Source organism: Carex rostrata, chromosome 3 (genome assembly GCF_964058835.1).
Source record: "Carex rostrata chromosome 3, lpCarRost1.2, whole genome shotgun sequence".
In the NCBI taxonomy this organism is placed as follows: domain Eukaryota; kingdom Viridiplantae; phylum Streptophyta; class Magnoliopsida; order Poales; family Cyperaceae; genus Carex; species Carex rostrata.
The window spans coordinates 5,020,537-5,040,447 of record NC_135920.1 but is presented as its reverse complement, the minus strand read 5'-3'; the positions used below and the strand labels follow the sequence as shown (position 1 = coordinate 5,040,447).

The 19,911-nt window shown below is 32.9% G+C and overlaps 2 protein-coding genes across 2 annotated transcripts; both read right to left on the bottom strand.

Moving 5' to 3' along the window:
• Positions 1-3,938: 3,938 nt before the first annotated feature.
• On the bottom strand, positions 3,939-5,997 carry LOC144551803 (uncharacterized). The gene is made up of 4 exons (XM_078299914.1): positions 5,849-5,997; positions 4,954-5,738; positions 4,126-4,260; positions 3,939-3,986 (listed from the first exon to the last, which is right to left on the bottom strand). The coding sequence occupies exons 2-4, from the start codon at positions 5,416-5,418 to the stop codon at positions 3,939-3,941; spliced, it is 648 nt and encodes a 215-aa protein (XP_078156040.1). The 5' UTR covers positions 5,419-5,738; positions 5,849-5,997.
• Positions 5,998-15,297: 9,300 nt separating this feature from the next.
• Positions 15,298-18,435, bottom strand: LOC144551058 (ubiquinone biosynthesis COQ9-like protein). The gene is made up of 6 exons (XM_078298857.1): positions 18,070-18,435; positions 17,542-17,649; positions 17,018-17,185; positions 16,313-16,484; positions 16,016-16,089; positions 15,298-15,556 (listed from the first exon to the last, which is right to left on the bottom strand). Exons 1-6 carry the CDS (start codon positions 18,376-18,378, stop codon positions 15,476-15,478), a joined length of 912 nt encoding a protein of 303 aa, XP_078154983.1. The 5' UTR covers positions 18,379-18,435; the 3' UTR covers positions 15,298-15,475.
• Positions 18,436-19,911: the final 1,476 nt, after the last annotated feature.

Genomic DNA, 19,911 nt, shown 5'->3' with positions numbered 1-19,911 from the left:
AGTTCGAGTTGGCCCCAACTCGCTCATTTATAACTCGAGTTGCAAATTATTGGTCACAATAAATTCCAAAATAATCAAACCCGAATCTCTAGACTGTTATTTGTGCTTTGAGATTCGTGCAAAATATGTTTGAACTTGTGTTGTAATACTATCACTGGTTAAACGAGTTGTGAGCCAACTCGAGTTGATAACAAGCTGAGTTTGAACTTGTGTTGTAATACTATCACTGGTTAAACGAGTTATAAACGAGTTGTGAGCCAACTCGAGTTGATAACGAGCCGAGTTCGAATTGGCTCTACAACTCGTTATTACCATATCAACTCGAATTGGCTCGCTCGTTTATTAAACGAGCTGAGTTCGAGTTAGAGGTAACTCGCTCAAACTCGGCTCATTTACAGCCCTACTCCCACCAGAGATGAAAAATGTCAAAAGAGAAAGGTTATCTCATCTCTCGTCTACCTACCTCCACCGACCGCCTCAGCTCAAGATGCTTTCGATAATTATTTAAATGCATGTGCTATTTTTCTTTTCTTATCTTCTTTGTACGGACGTGCCTGCATTAAATAATGGTCGGTTCCTTTTTGACTCCTTCACCTCCGAGGAAATTTCTGTTCTGTCACCGTCAGGTGAGTCCGAAGTAAATCCGAAATTAAATAGGGAGCATCTAGCTATCCTTGTAACAATCTCTCATTTCATCTCTCAGTCATTAACTACTTCAATAACTACTAACTACCTAGGGGGACCACTTACTATTTGGGAACCACATAATATTTGAAAGATTTTACAACTGGCGCGCGCAAGTATTCATCTATAATGCATCAAGTATTCATATATAACACATCAAGTATTCATACCTAACATATCAAGTATTTAAAAAAAAAACTGGACACGTTTTTAGAGATGAGATTTTTTTTTCTTCGTTCAATCTAATCAATATTTCTGACGATCGGTGAGGAATTTTGCAAATCTAAAACCACGAATGTTTTTGACATAATTTTATCTTTAAAATGAGATCCATGATGATATACTTTCGAGTTGTCCGTTATACAAGTATTCATCCTTATCGAGAAAGTATTCATCCTCGTTGTGCAAGTGCAAATATAGAAACTGGATACATCACTCATCCATCTTTTACACGTTTTTAGAGGTGTTTTTTTTTCTCCGTTCAATATAACAAATATTTCTGACGATCTATGAGGAATTTTGCAAATATAAAATCACGAACGTTTTCTACATAATTTTATCTTTCAAATGAGATCCATGATGACATACTTTCGAGTTGTTCGTTGCACAAATATTCATCTCTTATCGAGAAAGTATTAATCCTCATCGTGTAAGTGTAAATATAAAAACTAGACACATCACTCATCCATTTTTTACATGTTTTTAGAGGTGAGTTTTTTTTCTCTGTTCAATCTAACCAATATTTCTGACGATCTAGGAAGAATTTTGCAAATCTAAAACCACGAACGTTTTCTACACAATTTTATCTTTCAAATGAGATCCATGATGACATACTTTCGAGTTGTCTGTTGCACAAGTATTAATATCTTGTCACGCAAGTATTCATTTATACACATTGAAGTATTCATCTCTAAGACATCAAGTATTGATTCAATATCTCTATTTTTTTCAAATTTTGTTTTTATGTCATTTATTTAATACGCAGTGGCCTAATTCACCATTAATAAAGCTTTGTTCTTTGCAAAACTCGCTACTTCATGAGGAAGGAGAACATAAACATGAAAAAGATTAATTGCATATACATATACAAAATTATTTTGATACGATCGACAGTGACGGATCTGACCCGGTAGAGACGTGCTTTAGTATTAATTCAAACACATTGAAGTATTCATTCATACACGTTGAAGTATTCATTCCTGGCAGAGGCGTGCTTGATTGGGATGGAGTGACGGATGATCTCCGGCAGAACGTTCCCTAGAGCAGGAGCAGCAGGCATAGAGGGAAAAAACCGATGCGAAAGTGTAAGAGTGAGGGAACTTATTGTATTTATCATTTCGAGGTGGGAGAGGGAGGGGAGCTTATCAATGGAAAAACGGAGGTGGAGGAGGAGGTGGGATGCGGAGGTGGGAGAAAGAGGTAGAAGCGGAGGTGAGGTAAGATGAAGGTGAGAGAGGGAGGTGGGAGGCAGAGGTGGGAGAGGGAGGCGGAGGCGGAGGTGGGAGAAGAAGATGAAGGTGGAAGAGGAAAATAGAGGTGGAAGAGAAAGGGAGAAAGAGGAAAGAAATAAATGTTGTTAGAAATAGTAGTTATAGTTATAGTTAAAATAGAAAGTTAGTTGGGGGATGAAATGTGAGATGAATAGATGGGAGATATTATAATTACCCAATTAAATATTTAAATATTAAAAGTGATTTTGATTTCTCTGGAGTAGGTGATTTAATTGCCTTCTTCTATTTAAAGAAAGGACAACTTTTATTAAAAAAAGAATCGTCAATTGGTCATACGTTACTATAGAAAAGTTCTTTCTCTGGAAACGGTATTTTATTGTAGAAATGAAAAATGGCACGATAAGCTACGACTACTGAATTATGCCAATATAGAGCCTTTAATAATTGACATAATATAAAGCAATGATTATCTTGTAATGGATGAATCGAGAATTACTTGGAATTGCTAGACTTGACTCCGAGACAAATATGTTCTATCGCAATCGATGACGTGCCATTGCCCCATTGTAGCTACCAAGCCCTACTTTTATCGGTGGTTGATAAAAATTAGCAATATTAATTGACTAATTGATTTATTTAATGTATCTCATAATTTACAGCATCCAAATCAATCCTATTCATAAGGATTTCAAAGCTTATATAAGAGCCGTTGAGCAAAGAACTAATTAAAAATAGAAGTAACGGTAATATACACATCGTTTCTGGTATGCATAAGAAGAAATGGAGGTATAGAATCATATTTGGTTTGATTATTTGATATACAATTAGAACCGTCTGCACATTAAAATTACTGCATACTTTATCAGCACGAATTTTAAAATTATCCGTACAAATTCTGACATAAATTGTATGGCTCAAATCGAATTTACTGCCGATTTTTTTATTAATAGAAAAAAAATAAATAAAATATCGAAATACGGGAGTATTGTTGGATTTTGTCGAAAAATAAATAGGATGGGTTGTGTTAACCCGTCCCACCGGACGGGTCTAATTAACCCGTCCGGGTTAATCCTGATAATCTTAATTTTACCCTTAACCAACTTCACGACGGCTAAAAAAAAAAAAGAAACCCGGACGGGTTTAGAGGTCCCGTACCACAAAAAAAAGAGGAAAAAATTGGTGGAAGGTAAACCGTAAACAAACAAAGAAAGGAAGATATTGACGCTTCGTTTTGACAAATATTATGAAAAACAAAAAGTACCGGCTCAAATAATCTGTTAAAAGACAAATAGTGCCGGCTCAAATAATATCAGAAAACAAGTTTATCAAAACTGATTCATTTAGAAATATTTCGACTGAAAATTTCACCCAATAATTTATGTATAGACATGGTCCATATGGAACTGCGAAAAACTGAACATAAAGAAACGAATTTCCCCAAAAAAATCTTATCATAATGAGGATAAAAGTATAACACAAGGTTGAACAAATGTTCCCCACCAATAAAGAAGATCAAATTTTAACTAAACCTTGGACTACACACAGAATCTCAACAAATAATTTAAGAAATATATAAAAGAAAAGAATCTTGATTCCCCAAATCAAAGGAGATCCAGAATGCTATTATATACATTTTGACCTACACTATTTTTTTATATCTACTCCACAATCAGAATTAGCACAAGAATGCCATTCTAAAAGAGTACGTGCAACTTCGGAACTTACAGGCCCTTCTGACGAAGAATCAGGCTGTTATGAAAAAATTGCACAGAAGCCACAAGTGCAAGATTCAATTCTCTCACCTCAACATGGATTCGCCTCGGAATGAAGTCTCTTATGCTCCTTCATCACCTGATACATAGATTTAAGAAATAAGGTACTTTATAACAAAAGAGCTCGTTTGATATAACTACCTGATCCTCAAGTTCTTTAATTTGGTACCTGATCCTCAAGTTTTTTAGCAAAGGAAAGAGGCTTAATGATTAACTACCTGATCCTCAATAAGAGCTCGGTGCTTGCATTCTTCATCGAGCATTCCTGTAATTTGGTACTGCAATTCAGCCATTTCTTGAGTCAGATCCTCTGCATCTTCATTTGCCCTTCTCTTCTCATCTTGAAGCTCTTCCTACCCCATGATAGAATGTGAGACAGACATTATCAAACCAGTAAGGATTAGTTTGAAACCTGTGGTGCTGTACCAGTGAGATTAAATAATTAACCAGTTAGTGTGGTACCTGATAGGTTTGTTAAATATAAAAAGGTTTTGCATGGTAAATTGTCATATATTTGGTTTGTCAGGAGTTTTGTGTCTTGATGTGTGTGAAACTCTGTAGCAATGTAATGGCCTCTACTTGAATGCATTGCAATATGTCCAGGACTGAATTAGTTCCAATAAAGTTTCAAACATGTTTATCTTGCCAAAATTTCAAATGGAATAACTAAATGTAGAAACTTGAGTACCATTAAGCATTGCAATATGTACCATCTAATATAGGTGAAAACTTAACCAAATTTAAGAACAAATATATGAGCTTATCTAGTCCCCTTTTGGAAAAAAACTTTATATTCATGATTAACTAAATTTAAGAACAAATATAACATATAATTTAGTATTTAAAATTGAACCCCTAAGTGACCCAAAACTACCAACTAACTGGCTCAAAAGATTTCTGTACTAACAGATAGTGAGAATACACCAAAGTAAACTAATTCCATACTGCTAATGAACTCTGCTATTTTCAAGTTTGTTTTTAACACAGCTTCGGATAATAATTGACTTATTCATGTAAAACGTATTAGACAGACATGATGCACTTACCGCATGTAATCTGAGCAGAAATTCCCAAACCCCCCCCCTCTCGAGCAGCATCACTTGGTCAATTTCACCACCCAAATGTACCCTCATTTTCTCTAACAAATTTTCAAGTTGTGCCTCAACTGTAGAAAAGAATCTTATAGTTTCTAACATATACAAATGCAATTCCTTATTCTCTGCCTCTAGTTGCCTAATAGATTCCCTTGACTCAAATAATCTCTGCTCCAATTCATTCAAGTCAAGCTTCAAACTTTCGATCTCACATTGTGAATCCAAATATACCACTTCGAGCTTTTGTACTTGCAACGCTGACTTCTGTGACTCCTCTTCCTTGTACTCTAACTCGTGCATCACACCTAAGTATTGCAATTCTGACTGCTGTAGCTCATTTTCTATTAGACTCAATTTGTCATTTAATTTTTCCAGTTCCCGCAATTTTATTTCTAGGCTGTGTACATGTTCTCCCATGAAACTAGCTTCTGAAGTCCTGAGATTTAACTGATCTTGCAAATAATCTGCAATTTAATCTGCGAACCCCAGCCATTACTTGATGTGCTTGCCATCTGCACAAAATTATGCAGAATTATAGGAAACTTGTGCAGTAATTACTCGGGTTTAGGATCTGATGCACATACATTGAAAAATGTTCTAAATCATTTGTTCAGAAATGCACATAATTCCACATAGTAACAAATCGAGCATTGTTACAGAAGTTCAATTAAAGCTAAGAAAAGAATTCAAGGGCCTAAGCAAAATCGGATTGATATTGAAGCTATTAAATAGCATACCTAGATAGCAATTTACAAAGATTATTCCATACAACTGAAAATCAATCGGGATTAAAAAAAACAAATCTTTGGGAGAGGCATTACTAAATGGGAGAAAACAGATCAAGAACCTGAAATGATTGGTGGAAGGGGTGGGTCCGATGGGGGAATGGCGAAGTTCACGGATCCGGACGGGTTGCCTTAGTCCGTCTTAGAGAGACGCTATCCTTCGTTCGCCTAGGTCCGGGTCGAGTCCGACAGAGAAGCGTGAAGCGGGAGACAGCGATGGGCGAAAGGGAAAAAGGAAGGAAGAAGGTGGTTGATGGGGACGGGATGTGTTAACCGTCCAGGTTATTTTTTTTTTTGCGTCTGGACGGGACGCCTAAATCCGTCCGCCTTTTTTCTTTATTTTTTTTCGGGACGGGCTCTCTAAACCCATCCGTTTTTTTTTTTTGCGAAGTGAATTAACGAAGTGGATTAACGAAATGTAATCCGGACGGGATAATTAGACCCGTCCGGTGGGACGGGTTTACACAACCCGTTATACCTATATTTTGAAAATAATCAAAAGTAATCTCGTTTTTCGATATTTTTTTTATTTTATTTCTATTAATAAAAAATTCGGGAATTTACTGCTATGTGGTCCGTGGTCCTTTACATTGATTCTCATTATTAACATTGTTACTTTATTATATAAAAACTAACTTTGGCAGCCTCTGCCAAATTTTCAAAAAAAAAAAACATTGTTGATTCCCACTCGTGACTTCGCACTTTCTACGAAGGTTTTCAAAAAATAAAAAATAAAAAAATTCGTCCTTTAAGAAATGACAGTCATTTAAGATAATTAACACTGATTAGTAGAAGTTAGTGAAAACCAAGGATGAATAACTCCCAACTGGATTCTATGGAAAGAAAAATTTGATCTTTTCTACCCGATTTTTGTATTTTGGCAAAAGACCACAAAATTATCTTATGTAATCAGCGATACTTCCGTATCCAGTTCGGGATAACCAAGATTTCTTGTTCCTTTTAAGTACTTCATATTCTAGTCGTGCTGTTTCGTATGATGTTTAACCTGGATGTTGAAATTTTGCTGTTTCGAATGAATAATTTCATTCCTCTTTCGGAGTACTTATGGGCATCGGACCAAATTCGTACAATCAGAATCATTCGATTTATATTAAGAATCGTTCAGACAACTTCAAAATAAATTTATACGGATCAAATCCGTATAAAATTTGATACAAATCAAACAATTCCGATTAGACATCAGATAAAAAAAAACATCGGACCAAATTTGATCTGATACCCATCAGACCGCCCATGCTCCATCAACCTAACCATGATGATTGTAGCACGTTTAAATTCATCCACCTAATAAACCCTTTTATTCTTTTTTTAAACACCTCGAACTATTCTTTTTTGTTGGTATTTCCAGCAATAAATAAACCATTCCCAACATAGCAGTACGATCAAATAGTTCAATCCCACCAACAAAACTGACTGATTTTTTTATTAATAGAAAATAAATTAATAAAATATCGAAATAGGAAATATGTTTTGGTTTTTGTCGAAAAATAGATAGAACGAGTTTTGTTATCCCGTCCAGCAGGACGGGACTAATTATCCCGTCCAGCTTATGGCTAATTAACCCGCCCTTAACCAACTCAGTGGAAAAAAAAAATTGGGACGGGAAAGTAAAATCCGTTCAGGTTCTGGGGTAAAAAAAAAAAAAAAAAAAAACTCGGGACGGGATGGTTGAACCCGTCCGGGCTCCCTGGATGAAAGAGGTGCGTATTGCGTAACCTTTTTGCATTCCAAAATTAACAGTAATATTATACTATGATCTTCTGCAGAGACTACTGCGTGTCAATTTATGCAGCGGGTGATATATTTATATCATTATATGAAAGTGAAAGAAACAATTTTGAACGAAGTGAATCAAAAGTTGATTCCAGCACAAAATTCTACACGAGAAAAAACGCACACAAAGAAACAATTTTGAACGAAGTGAATCAAAAGATTTTGATTTTCTACACTCGATCTTTTTATATTTTTGCATGTAACAGGTCATTTTTCCCATCATTCAGCAAAAAATTGCTTAACCCATCACCTCTTCCAAACTTTCTTATGGGAGACTTATATTTTTGACTTGCTTTTCAACTTTTTATTTTAACAATCACATCTTATATAATTCATGACAATTAATTTTTAATTTATCCTTTTTAAAATGTTTTATAATTTCTAACATTTTGTATTTTCCAAGGTTCTAAATAGCGTTTATTGCGTCACAGCGGGAAGCCAGAAAAGAAAGCTATAGTGAATAGCGTCGCTATAGAGAAAGCTATGCCACATAGCGTTTTTTTTATTTTTATAAAAATTATATCATATATTTGTACTAAATATCAACATTATCTAAGTATCATATAACAATAAATAACATCAAATTGATTAAAAAATTATAATATTCATATTGAACCAATACAAAGTCCAAATTGCGACTCAAAATATCCATACTAATATCATAAACTATCGATTTTTTTTCTATTCAAAATATACTCAGCATTATAACATAATCTATCTTTTTTCTATTTAAATTTTAAAATAACCTAGACATCATGGCATAATTAATTATCTTAATCTATTCAAAATATTCAAATGACCATATAGTAAGTATCATTTTGTTACTTCAAGAAATATCTTAATATATTCAATCTAAGTCTTTATTTAAAGTCCATATAAATTGAAAAGAAAAAAAAATAGCTCATGTTGCATAGCGTGCTGTAGCTTCCTTATTTGATTTCGTTTGATAGACCTCTCATTTAATAATTAATAGTTTACTATAAAACTTAGTACGTCAATTGCAAAAAAAAAATCACAGTTAAAATCCAATCTGAGGCTTTATTTAAAACCCATATAAATTGAATAAAAAAAAAGCTCATGTTGCATAGCGCGCGCTATTTGCGCTACACGCTATGCACTATAGCAGACCGATATTACCGCTATAGCGCCCGTAGCTCAAATAGCGCGTTTTGATACCATAGCGTAGCATTTAGGATCCAAAAACGCTATAGCGTGCTATTTAGAACACTTTTTCCAATATAAATTTTAAAATTGATAATAATAATATTGTACTTCCTATATTTTCCCTACTTTTCATTGTAAATAAAGTGTTTATCGAGTAACGGTTACAGTGCTAACGGTTGCATAGAGGGCCTCTATGCAAAGGCTCAATATTCAAGTTTTCAAAATTCTAACAGTCGATTTGAATCGTTCAGCATGATCTCCATATAAATATGTACTTGCAAACCAAATTTTATATTTTTTATAATTTTTTTACTATTTTTAAAATTTTTAGAAAATCAAATATCTGAATAGTGCAGAATTTTTTAGATCTAAGTGATTTTCTAAAAATCTAAAAAAATTATAAAAAATATAAAATTGTTATAAAATAAAGATAAACAAGCATAAGAAGGATAAACAAAATAGAGAGGAAAAGATGGCAATCTCTTTATTCATACATTTCTCATATATGTGTACAATACAATATTACAAAGCCTCTATTTATAGGCTACAAATTGTAAATGAAAAACCATCTAAATAAATAGAAAAATAAATTTCAATAGTAGTGGCCATCAATTCCAATTGTAGTGCATGGAGTAGTGGGGATAGTGGAGAATGAATGTTGGGAGTTATGGACATCCATATTAATATTTTATTCATAACACTCCCCCTTGGATGTCCATTACATAAGAATATGCCTCATTAAAACCTTACTAGGAAAAACCCTATGAGATAAAAACCTAGTGAAGGAAAAAGAGTACAATATTCTTCTAAATACGCAACTACAGCCTTACCAGGAAAACCCAGTGGGAAAAACCATGGTTAAGGAAAATATAGTGCATATGAACTCCCTCTCATGGCAGCATTAGTCAAGATCTTTAATTCGGCGAACTCCAATATTATGAACTAGTTTTTCGAATATTGCAGTAGGGAGTGCCTTAGTGAATAAATCTGCTGGATTTTTTTCACTTGAATGGATTTGCTGAACATTAATAACATTATTCTTTTGGAGATCATGTGTGAAAAAGAATTTTGGTGAAATATGTTTTGTTCTATCTCCTTTAATGTATCATTTCTTTCATTGAGTAATACATACAATATTATATTCATAAATGATCGTCAGGATCATTTCTCTAAAAGACAAGCTGCATGTCTGACAAATGTGTTGAATCACATATCTTAACCAAACACATACTCGGCTTGCTTTTGTGTATTGCTAAATTTTCTCATAGGTAGCGAAATATATGTTTAATTATATGCCAATATCTTCGCATGAGAGAAGAACTATATCTTGCTAAATTTACATCAAATGATACATCATGCATTGTATGTCCATCAAGATATATAAGTGCTCATATTGCACTATGATATGGTACTTCAGGACCAAATAGTTTTTCATCATTTTCTCGAGGTCTAAATGATCTTTATTCACATCTAATGATCTTACAACCATCCGAGTGCTTAATGAATGTTATTTATCCATATAAAATTATTTCAGCACTATTGCAATATAATTTTCTTGATGCATAAAAATATCATTTTTAAATGTTCAATTTGCAATCCAATAAAAAATTTTGTTTTTCCAAGATCTTTCATCTCAAATTATTTCTTTAAATAATTTATTCTTTTGGAAGCTCTTCAGGAGTTCTAATGATACTTAGATCATCAACATAAACTGCAATTATAACAAAATCATTTCTATATCTTTTCATGAAAATACATGGATAGGTCGTATCATTCTTATATCCATGTTTCAATAAATATTCACTTAAACGATTATAGCATATGCGTCCATATTGCTTTAATCGATATAAAAATTTATTCTTAACTGAATAATGTTCTCGAGAACCTAAATTACATGCTTCAGGCATCTTAAATCTTTCAGAGATTTTCATATAAATATCATTATCAAGCGAGCCATTTAAACAGGCTGTAACAATATCCATTAGGTGCAAATTAAGTCCTTCATGGACTACCAGACTAATTATATATCAAAAGTTATTGCATCCACCACATATGAGTATATCTCAAAATTTTACCTTTCTCATTTTATTTTCTCATAAATATTCATTTATATCCTACTGGTCCAAAAACTTCTCATTTTTCAAGAGAGTTTACCTCTACCTTAATTGCACCTTTCTACTTTGGCCAATCATTCTTTTGTCGACATTATTTAATAGACTTCTAGTCATGATCCTCAATATTTATTATGTTTAGCGCGATATTATATACAAAAATATTATTGATATCAATTTCATCTCGGTTCCATCTTATTTCATTCATGATATAATTTATCGAGATCTCATTATTTTCATGAATTTCAGATACCTGAGTTTCTGCTGGAACTCCAATATTACTTATAATTTTATTCTCTTCTGGAGTTTTATCTGAAATTATCATATCCTCGACTTGACCATTTTCATTTTTTTCCTTTTGTTTTTCGAGGACTTTTATATTTTTAATCTTTGGAACCAATTGCTTTTCCACGCTTCATGCGTGTCATAATTAGTATGTCCAACAGGGACACCGACTTTAATTGGAGCATTAGCAGCTGGTACATGTGATTTAGTCACTTTCTTTGAGTCTGTGAATGTGTCTGGCAATTGATTCACTAACCTTTTCAAATGAATTATCTTTGAACATTTAGTTCACATTCTTTAGTACGAGGATCAAAATAAGACAATAATAATTCATACTAATATATTTTTTTTTTCCAGCTGATAGTTTTCTCCCCCTAAGGTTGGAAATTTTTATTCATCAAAATCACAACCGGCAAAATTAGCCATTAATTAATCTCCCATCAATGATTCTAGATATTCAATTATATATGGAGATTCAAATTCAATATAAATTCCCAACTTTCTTTGATATCTCATTTTAGTGCGTTGTGGTGGAGCAATTATAATATATACCGCACATTCAAAAATTCTTATATGGGAAATATTAGGTATGTGACCAAAAACCAATTATAAGGGGAAGTTTTATAATAGCTAGTTGGCATGATGCGAATTAGTTTTGTTATATATAAAATATCATATTTTCTTTTTATATACAAACATCTACAGGATGTTCAACATTAATTTCGATATTGTCTAGACGTATTTTCATAATTGAATAATCATAAAATTATGCTCTTTAATCAAATCTATTGAGCAAGTAATTTCGCAAACACCAGGTTGCGATTTGATAATAAACATACATGTGACCATCTTATTGATGCATCAATTAAAATCATAATATTTTCAAATGGTTCACATGTTGGATATAATGTTCCACAAATATCATATTGTATACGTTCTAGAAATAAAACCAACACATAAAAAATTCATCAGATTAAATAATCTTCTGGTTCTTTGATGAATGTTTACATTAATTCTCTATTATTTTTCGCATCACTATTGATCCGGAATGGTCCAACCGGTCATGCCAAACTATAAACATATTCTTGTATGTAAACTTCTAGTTTACAATAACATGTGTTTCAATTGCACTAATATATGTGTAGTACAAGTCAGAGAAAAAACATATGCAATTTATTTTCAATATGCATTGTTTTTCATATATTCAATATATTAATTTTTTTTCATTAGTTGTCTCAATATGATATCCATTTCGGCGAATATTCTTAAAACTTAACAAATTTATTTGAGACTTACAAGAATATAATACATCATCATCAATATAAATTTATATTCCTCCATGTAACAACAAAATAACTCTTCTGGAGCTTTCAATCAAATTTTTTTTATATAAAAATAAACAAACACCATTTCAACAATAATCAATAATAAAAATAAATAAATAAGTAGTATTTAAAAAAATTAAACATAAATAAGCAAATTTTATCTTACATTTACATTTTTTTATGCACTACAATCAATATAAATCATAAATAAGTATTAATTCATTTTTCAAAATAAAGAATGAACAACTATTCATTTTTTATCTAACAATTTTCCGTAACAACATAAAAGACAAAAATTAAAATTTCACCTTATAATGTAATACCTCTAATGAAATAGATAAGCTTCTTTAAGGCATTGTATTAATAGAAATGAACAAGCTTCTTTTAGGGCATTGTATTAATAGAAAATTAAATGATTTATGAAAGTAAATCATCTCTTTTCAAATAATTTTGTATATGTTTGATATACTATATATATATTTTTTCAAACAGTGAGGGCTCAATTTTTCATAAATGTCACCTATTTTATATATCTTTTTTTCATCATTCAAATAATGTCAAATCATTTGACTAAATTGAGTTTGTCCATAATAGTTCAATATAATGTTTTGACGTACTACAGGTACATTGGCATACGACAAGTACATGACTAATAATAGCATGAATTTTCTTATTTGTCATTCTCTTCACTTTCTAATTATTTATTCACTTCTAGTGGTAATTCTTTTTGTTCATTTATTTTTCCACTTCTAGTGGAATGATGCGCTTTTTCTTCATTATCACATCCATATCTAATAGTTTGTCCATCATATTATTTTTCACTTCATGTGTAATTATTATTTTGTTCAACCAGAACAAGACACGTGGCTTCAATAATTTATTGAACTTCAGGTCAATTGATAAAATTGATGAAATAGCTTCAGACCAATTTCATTAATATAATTTATATTCATATGGCTTCGGGCCATTTCATTAACATAATATAATGTAAAAGATAATGTATAAACTCGAAATATTTATTGAATCTTCTTCGGGAAGAGTACATCAAAAAATTCCACATCATATAAATCTTATTAAAATCTTCTTCAAGAAGATATATTGAAATATTCTCATATTAATTTTTGTGAGCCACATAAATCTTCTTCAGGAATATTAAATTATTAAAAAAAATTATGAACATCACATTAATTTTTGCACATTATTTAAATTTTCTTTATTATCTTTCCACTTCAGGTGGAAATATGTGTTTTTGTAATAATCACCATGATAATAAACTCATTCTTATACGTCCACGTTCACAAGTTTTTTTTTCAAATTTATTATTATATATTGCTACATTTACTTCAAGAAATGAAGCAGAACAAATTGAATTATTTTGTCCAACAACTCATTATAATCTCTTCAACCATAAAGAGATAATAAATCAACTTAGAATATCTTTTAACTTCTTCAAGAAGATTAAATTATTGAAAAAAATATATATAAACATCATTATAAATTTGTGCATCATATAATTTTTCTTTATATCTTCTTCAGGAAGATCTTCTTAATATCTTTTGAAATCTTCTTCAAGTTGATAAAATGGCTACAATGGCTTCGGGCCAATTGCTCGATGCATTTTATAAAATTGAGAATTTTCGTAATATCTCTTGAAATCCTCTTCAAGAAGATTCAATTATTGAAGAAAAAAAATATATGAACCACTATACAATATTTATACATCATATAAATCTTCTTCAAGAAGATTTTTCTTTTAAATCTTCTTCGGGAAGATTAAATAAAAAATCCACTTCATATAAAATTCTATGAATCATACTAAACATCTCAAAATAAATATAAATAAATTGATAACTTATTTCATTTAGCAATTACTATGAAGTATTATTTATATAAATGAAATTGATATAAAAGTTATTAAAATTACCTCAAATCTTCAACTAGTAGAGCTCTCGTGCTGATAACGTGTTATCAAATAAAGATAAACAAGCATAAGAAGGATAAACAAAATAGAGAGGAAAAGATGGCAATCTCTTTATTCATACATTTCTCATATATGTGTACAATACAATATTACAAAGCCTCTATTTATAGGCTACAAATTGTAAATGAAAAACCATCTAAATAAATAGAAAAATAAATTTCAATAGTAGTGGTCATCAATTCCAATTGTAGTGCATGGAGTAGTGGGGATAGTGGAGAATAAATGTTGGGAGTTATGGACATCCATATTAATATTTTATTCATAACAAAAATATGGTATTGAGACTTTTTATTTCAGCATTTTCATATGAAGTTGAACCATCCTATACCTATTTGTGTTTTCTTTCACTTTCATATAATGATATAAATATATCACCCACTGCATAAATTGACACGCAGTAGTCTCTACAGAAGATCATAGTATAATATTACTGTTAATTTTGGAGGCATGCGAAAAGGTTACGCAATACAGACCTCTTTCATCCACGGAGCCTGGACGGGTTTAACCATCCCATCCCGACTTTTTTTTCTTTTTTCTTTTTACCTCGGAACTCGGACGGGTCTTACTTTTCCGTCCCGATTTTTTTTTTTTTTTTTTTGCTGAGTTGATTAAGGGCGGGTTAATTAGCCATAAGCCAGACGGGATAATTACTCTCGTCCCGCTGGACGGGATAACAAGACCCGTTCTATCTATTTTTCGACAAAAACCAAAACCAAAACCTATCCCCTATTTCGATATTTTATTAATTTATTTTCTATTAATAAAAAATTCGGACAAAACTGAAGCTGCAACAGAATGGAAACAAAATACTCCTGGGCGTGCTTATATGACACTTATAAGATAAACTGCAGTGAATGAGAAAATAAAATCGGGGTAAGTTTGTAAATTTCTATACAGCATCTCAAATAACCATAAAATTTTGTGGAAGGCACAAGCATTATGCTTCATTATTAACCCACCTCTAAACAAGGTCGCTAAAAAAACAAGGGCACAAATTCCTAATTGATTATCATATTACGGCAGTATATATCAACCTTGAAAGACCCTCTTGACGAAACCTTGCATCGACTGACCCACTCCAGCTCCCACAGTTTCTGCCAAATATCCAGCCTACGAGATTAAAACAACTCAAATTCTTAAGAAAACATCAACTCAAATATGATTTTTTTTTTCCAGTACATGCCCAAATTAACTCCAAATGTTTCCATTATTTTGCCTTTGGATCCTATTGACAATGCTCCAATTAGCTTTCACCTCCTGTCCTTTTTTATTTGACCATGCCTAAAGTAACTTTCATGTGTTGTACCTTTGTTATGTTTAGAAGCAACCCATGTGTTTTCCTGGATGAATGTGTCCTGATACAACAAGCATTATTGTACCAATGAGGTACAGTACTGATATTACCAGGTATACGGAAACCTTAACATTTGGATAGCACAAGCTCTCATTTTGCTTCTATCAAGTTGTTAGCATCTAATCGCATATTATTGTAAATCTAGGCCCAATTGAATATATAAATTGGCCGCATCAGCCGGGTAGGTATTGCTGCATATAATTATGTAGATATACCTCCTGAATAGTCTTTTGCAGGTCCAAAGCATCCTTTACACGCTTATCCACAAATTGCCATGTATCACGGAATTCTGCCACAAAAAAACACTTTCAACATTTTGCTATATGCATACAACTTGCAACATTCATGACTCATGAACATAGTTAGTACCTGCACTTTTCATATTTGACTATTTGAGTCAGGGACTATTATTATACGTGCCGAATGTATATCATTTCAAACATGATGCAAAAAGGGTGAAAAATAAAAATGAGTGACTTTCTTTGACTATTTGGCTGAAGTGCACATCGTACCAGGGGAGTTGTCAGTAATCATGTAGATCTCTGAAGCAGAATAGATGCCGCCAAGAAGAGTTCTCTTAACATACCACTCGATGTCAGATGCAGCATCTCCTGCCGCATGCCATATCTCGTCAACAAGTGCCGCACGTTGCTTCAAGCTAGTGCTAAGATTTGCTGGTTGTGACTGTCAAAACATAGAAAACAAGAGCTTAATTTAAGAAAAAGAATTGTCACACTCCAGCTGCATCATATGTCAATTGGATCCGAAATATCAAGTTCACGTTCGAACTTTTTCTTTATTGTAGCTATCTCCTTCATGTAGCATCTATGTTTGATGATTATACATAAATAAATAAATAACTGCCTTCTTGTATCATTAGCAACATCTGCTACTGATATGTGCCAGCACCAGCTAGTACGGCAGTAGTCAAGTAAATAACCAAGTATTATTTTTCAATCTTTCATATACAAAAAATCAATAAAAAAAAATATTTCAATGCCGGCACCTTTTAAGAAACAGTATGTTTTCCCCAATAGTCACCACGATCAATTTTGTATGCCACAAAATCACTTACCAAGCCAAAATTGACCATAAACACCAGCCAGATCTCACCAAATGACTCGCATAATTTCAAAATGCAATCCTCAGTAAAATCAAATTTTAATATTTTTATTGATATATTTAAGAAGCAAGAATAATATAGGTGTTAATGAGACCTGGATGCTGAGAGCCTGAGGCCACTTAGAGACATAAGCCGCCTGCATCTCCAATCTCATGCGGATTAGTTTTGACAACCTCTCACTTAGAACCAGGTTCTTTAGTTTCTCCTCTTCTCCTGACTCTATTTGATCTATCAGTCTCTCCAGGCAATCATCCATGAAAAACTTGCGCAAAAAAATATTATAACAAGGTAAAATACCGCTGAATCTTAACAATATATCTCATCTCCATTTCCAGCTTTTTTTTCTTGGCTAATTGGCTTTTTATTAATTGACTGCATAATTGTGACTTAATTGAAGCATCTATAAGTTCAATCAACAGCCACCTCAGAACAATGTCATAGCAACTCACTGCCATGATGTTCAGGTCAGGTATCAGAATGTACCAGGTCCAGGTGAGCGGTGAACCTTTTTAGTACTTCCTATACTCGGATTATAAAACCACCAACCTAAAAGATAACGGAAAGCCTAGTTCCTGTTCTAAGGTGTAGGATTCAGGGCATTATAGCATTGATAATTACCTCAACAAGTGTAGCTTCTTTGCGAGAAAAGGCACCAATAATAGAAGGAGACACGCCAACATCCCTTGCTCCCGCAATCATAGCCGACTCAGTCCATCCCAATCTTGGCTAAAGAACAATAAACAATATTCAAATTTATTTTTGTTTCATAGTAAGTGTTACTTCCTTTTTCCTCGTTTCCCTTTTTTCATATATTAAGGTAACCAGTAAGATCTAATTGCATCTTGAACATCAAGATGCAACCGAGGGAAAAACCTGTCCTTAATTGAAAAAGAAGAGAACATAAATGCCTTCTTGTTTTAGCACTAAATCATCTTGGTAATATACTTTTTATTATATTAAGACTTAAGAGGCTGCTTACAGGTTACTGATAAATGGTACCAGGTATCTGGAACGGTCTATTGAGATCACACTAACATGATATCAGCACTACAGCGGCGACCCATTACTAATGCAACATTAAAAAACGGAAATAAATAAGAATTGAAGTAAGAGAAAGGGTATAGTTAGTTCAAGCAAGATTCATACAACATGGTGAAGAGCTGCTCGAAGCACCTTCGCTTGTTCATCCTCATAATCTCCCACAACCTTCTTGGTCTTTTTCTTTTCGTGAGATTCAGCTTTGGGATGAGCATGTTTGTCTTCCTTAGTGGAATGCGACGAAGGGGGGAGGTCCCGAGGGAGTGGTGGAGGCGGTTCGACGGGCGGCGGCGCCGGAGAAGGCGTCTGGAACGGCGGCGTGGTGGTGGAGTAGAGGCGGGAGAGTGGTGTAGGAGGTGGGAAGCGGCGGGAGGAGAGAAGGTGAGAGAGGAAGCGGCGCGCGCTGAGAGAAGCCATCGTGGGATCGTCGAATGAATGCTACGTGTTTGAAGAAAAGAATGGGCGAGAGCCGAGAGGTATTGAAATTGAATAATTTGGGTAAAGATTTGAACAGAGTAATTTTGGCTTTATGCAGCGTACGGACTAAATAGTTTAAATAGCGCTATATATGATTCGTGCGGTGCATGAAGACAAAACTGCTCTGTTCAAATATTTACCCAATAATATTAGCATGTTGTATTTGTTGATTTGTGTAAGTCATAGTTAATTTTATTTCCTTTTTTTTTTCCGTTTGAAGTACAATCGGATGATCATCTCTGAAAGTTCATCCAGGGGCAGTGAATTTTTTTAATTTCAATGAAAAATATTCAAAAAAATTCACATTTGTTCTTTCCTGAAATGAATTTCTCTTTCCCTGCCCCTGACAAAAATCAACCATATACATGTGCTCGAACTGGTTGTGTATCTAAAGTCTATAAATGAAACAAACTACAGAGCAAATATTTATTCCGAAAAAGGAAAAGAAAGCTAAAAAGCAGAGGGACATGTTAACTATGCCCATTTTTGCATCATTTTCATTTTTAATTTGTTCCCCTTTAGCCTTAACTTAACTATGCATTTGTCTTTGATCGACACCTGTCACTAATTAATTCATAATTTAATTATTATCGTCAGAGGAGAGAGGGGGGCGTATTTGTACATATTTGTACAATTGGGATTAACCGAGGTTGAATTGGACTTGTTTAACAAGTACCATATCAGTTGAGGATCTTATTAACATTAATCATTTTCAAATATGAACATTATTTTGTAGGCAATTTAATACACCAGGAACTTATATGTCTTTACAAATGTGTAAGGACGCTTCTCATATCTCATGGAAAGGCAAATGGTGGTGAAATCATAATAGCTCTTTCTTCTGTGATCTTAAGCCACCTGGAAGTAAGTTCTTTTAAGAAATTTACTGTAGATGCCCCATGTACAATAAGGAAACAATGTTTTTGTCCCTCGGAAAAAAGAAGGTAATTGATTATTGTAACTTTTGGGCTTTTAGATTGCAGCATGGTTGTTATTGCACAGGTTTGTTGATAGTCAATCGAGAAAAGATCTTTAGTACATAATAACATGGATCATCGATGAATCCACTGATGCAATTGTAAGTACATTGATTTCTGTGACAACCTAGGAGCTTAATGATGCTTAGAGAGTTAGAGTACTAAGGAAATTAGGTGGGAGATATAAAAAGGTAATTAGTTGGGGACGTTTAGATAAAATAAAATTGATGGCTTTATAAGCTCATCGCATTCTGTAATTGGGATATGAAAACATGAATGAAAAGTTATCAATTTGAGTAATTTTACTCTTCTTCCTCTCGCACCATTATTTTCATTTTCACTGAATTTGTTCCAAATTCCCTTAACTCTCATTTCCATCATCAATTTCATTTTGTTTTGTACTGTTACATCTTGGATGTAACAATTCTTGTTATTTTACATCTTTTTGCTTTTTAAATATGATTTACCATTGATTACTCAACTAGTTTCTAATTGA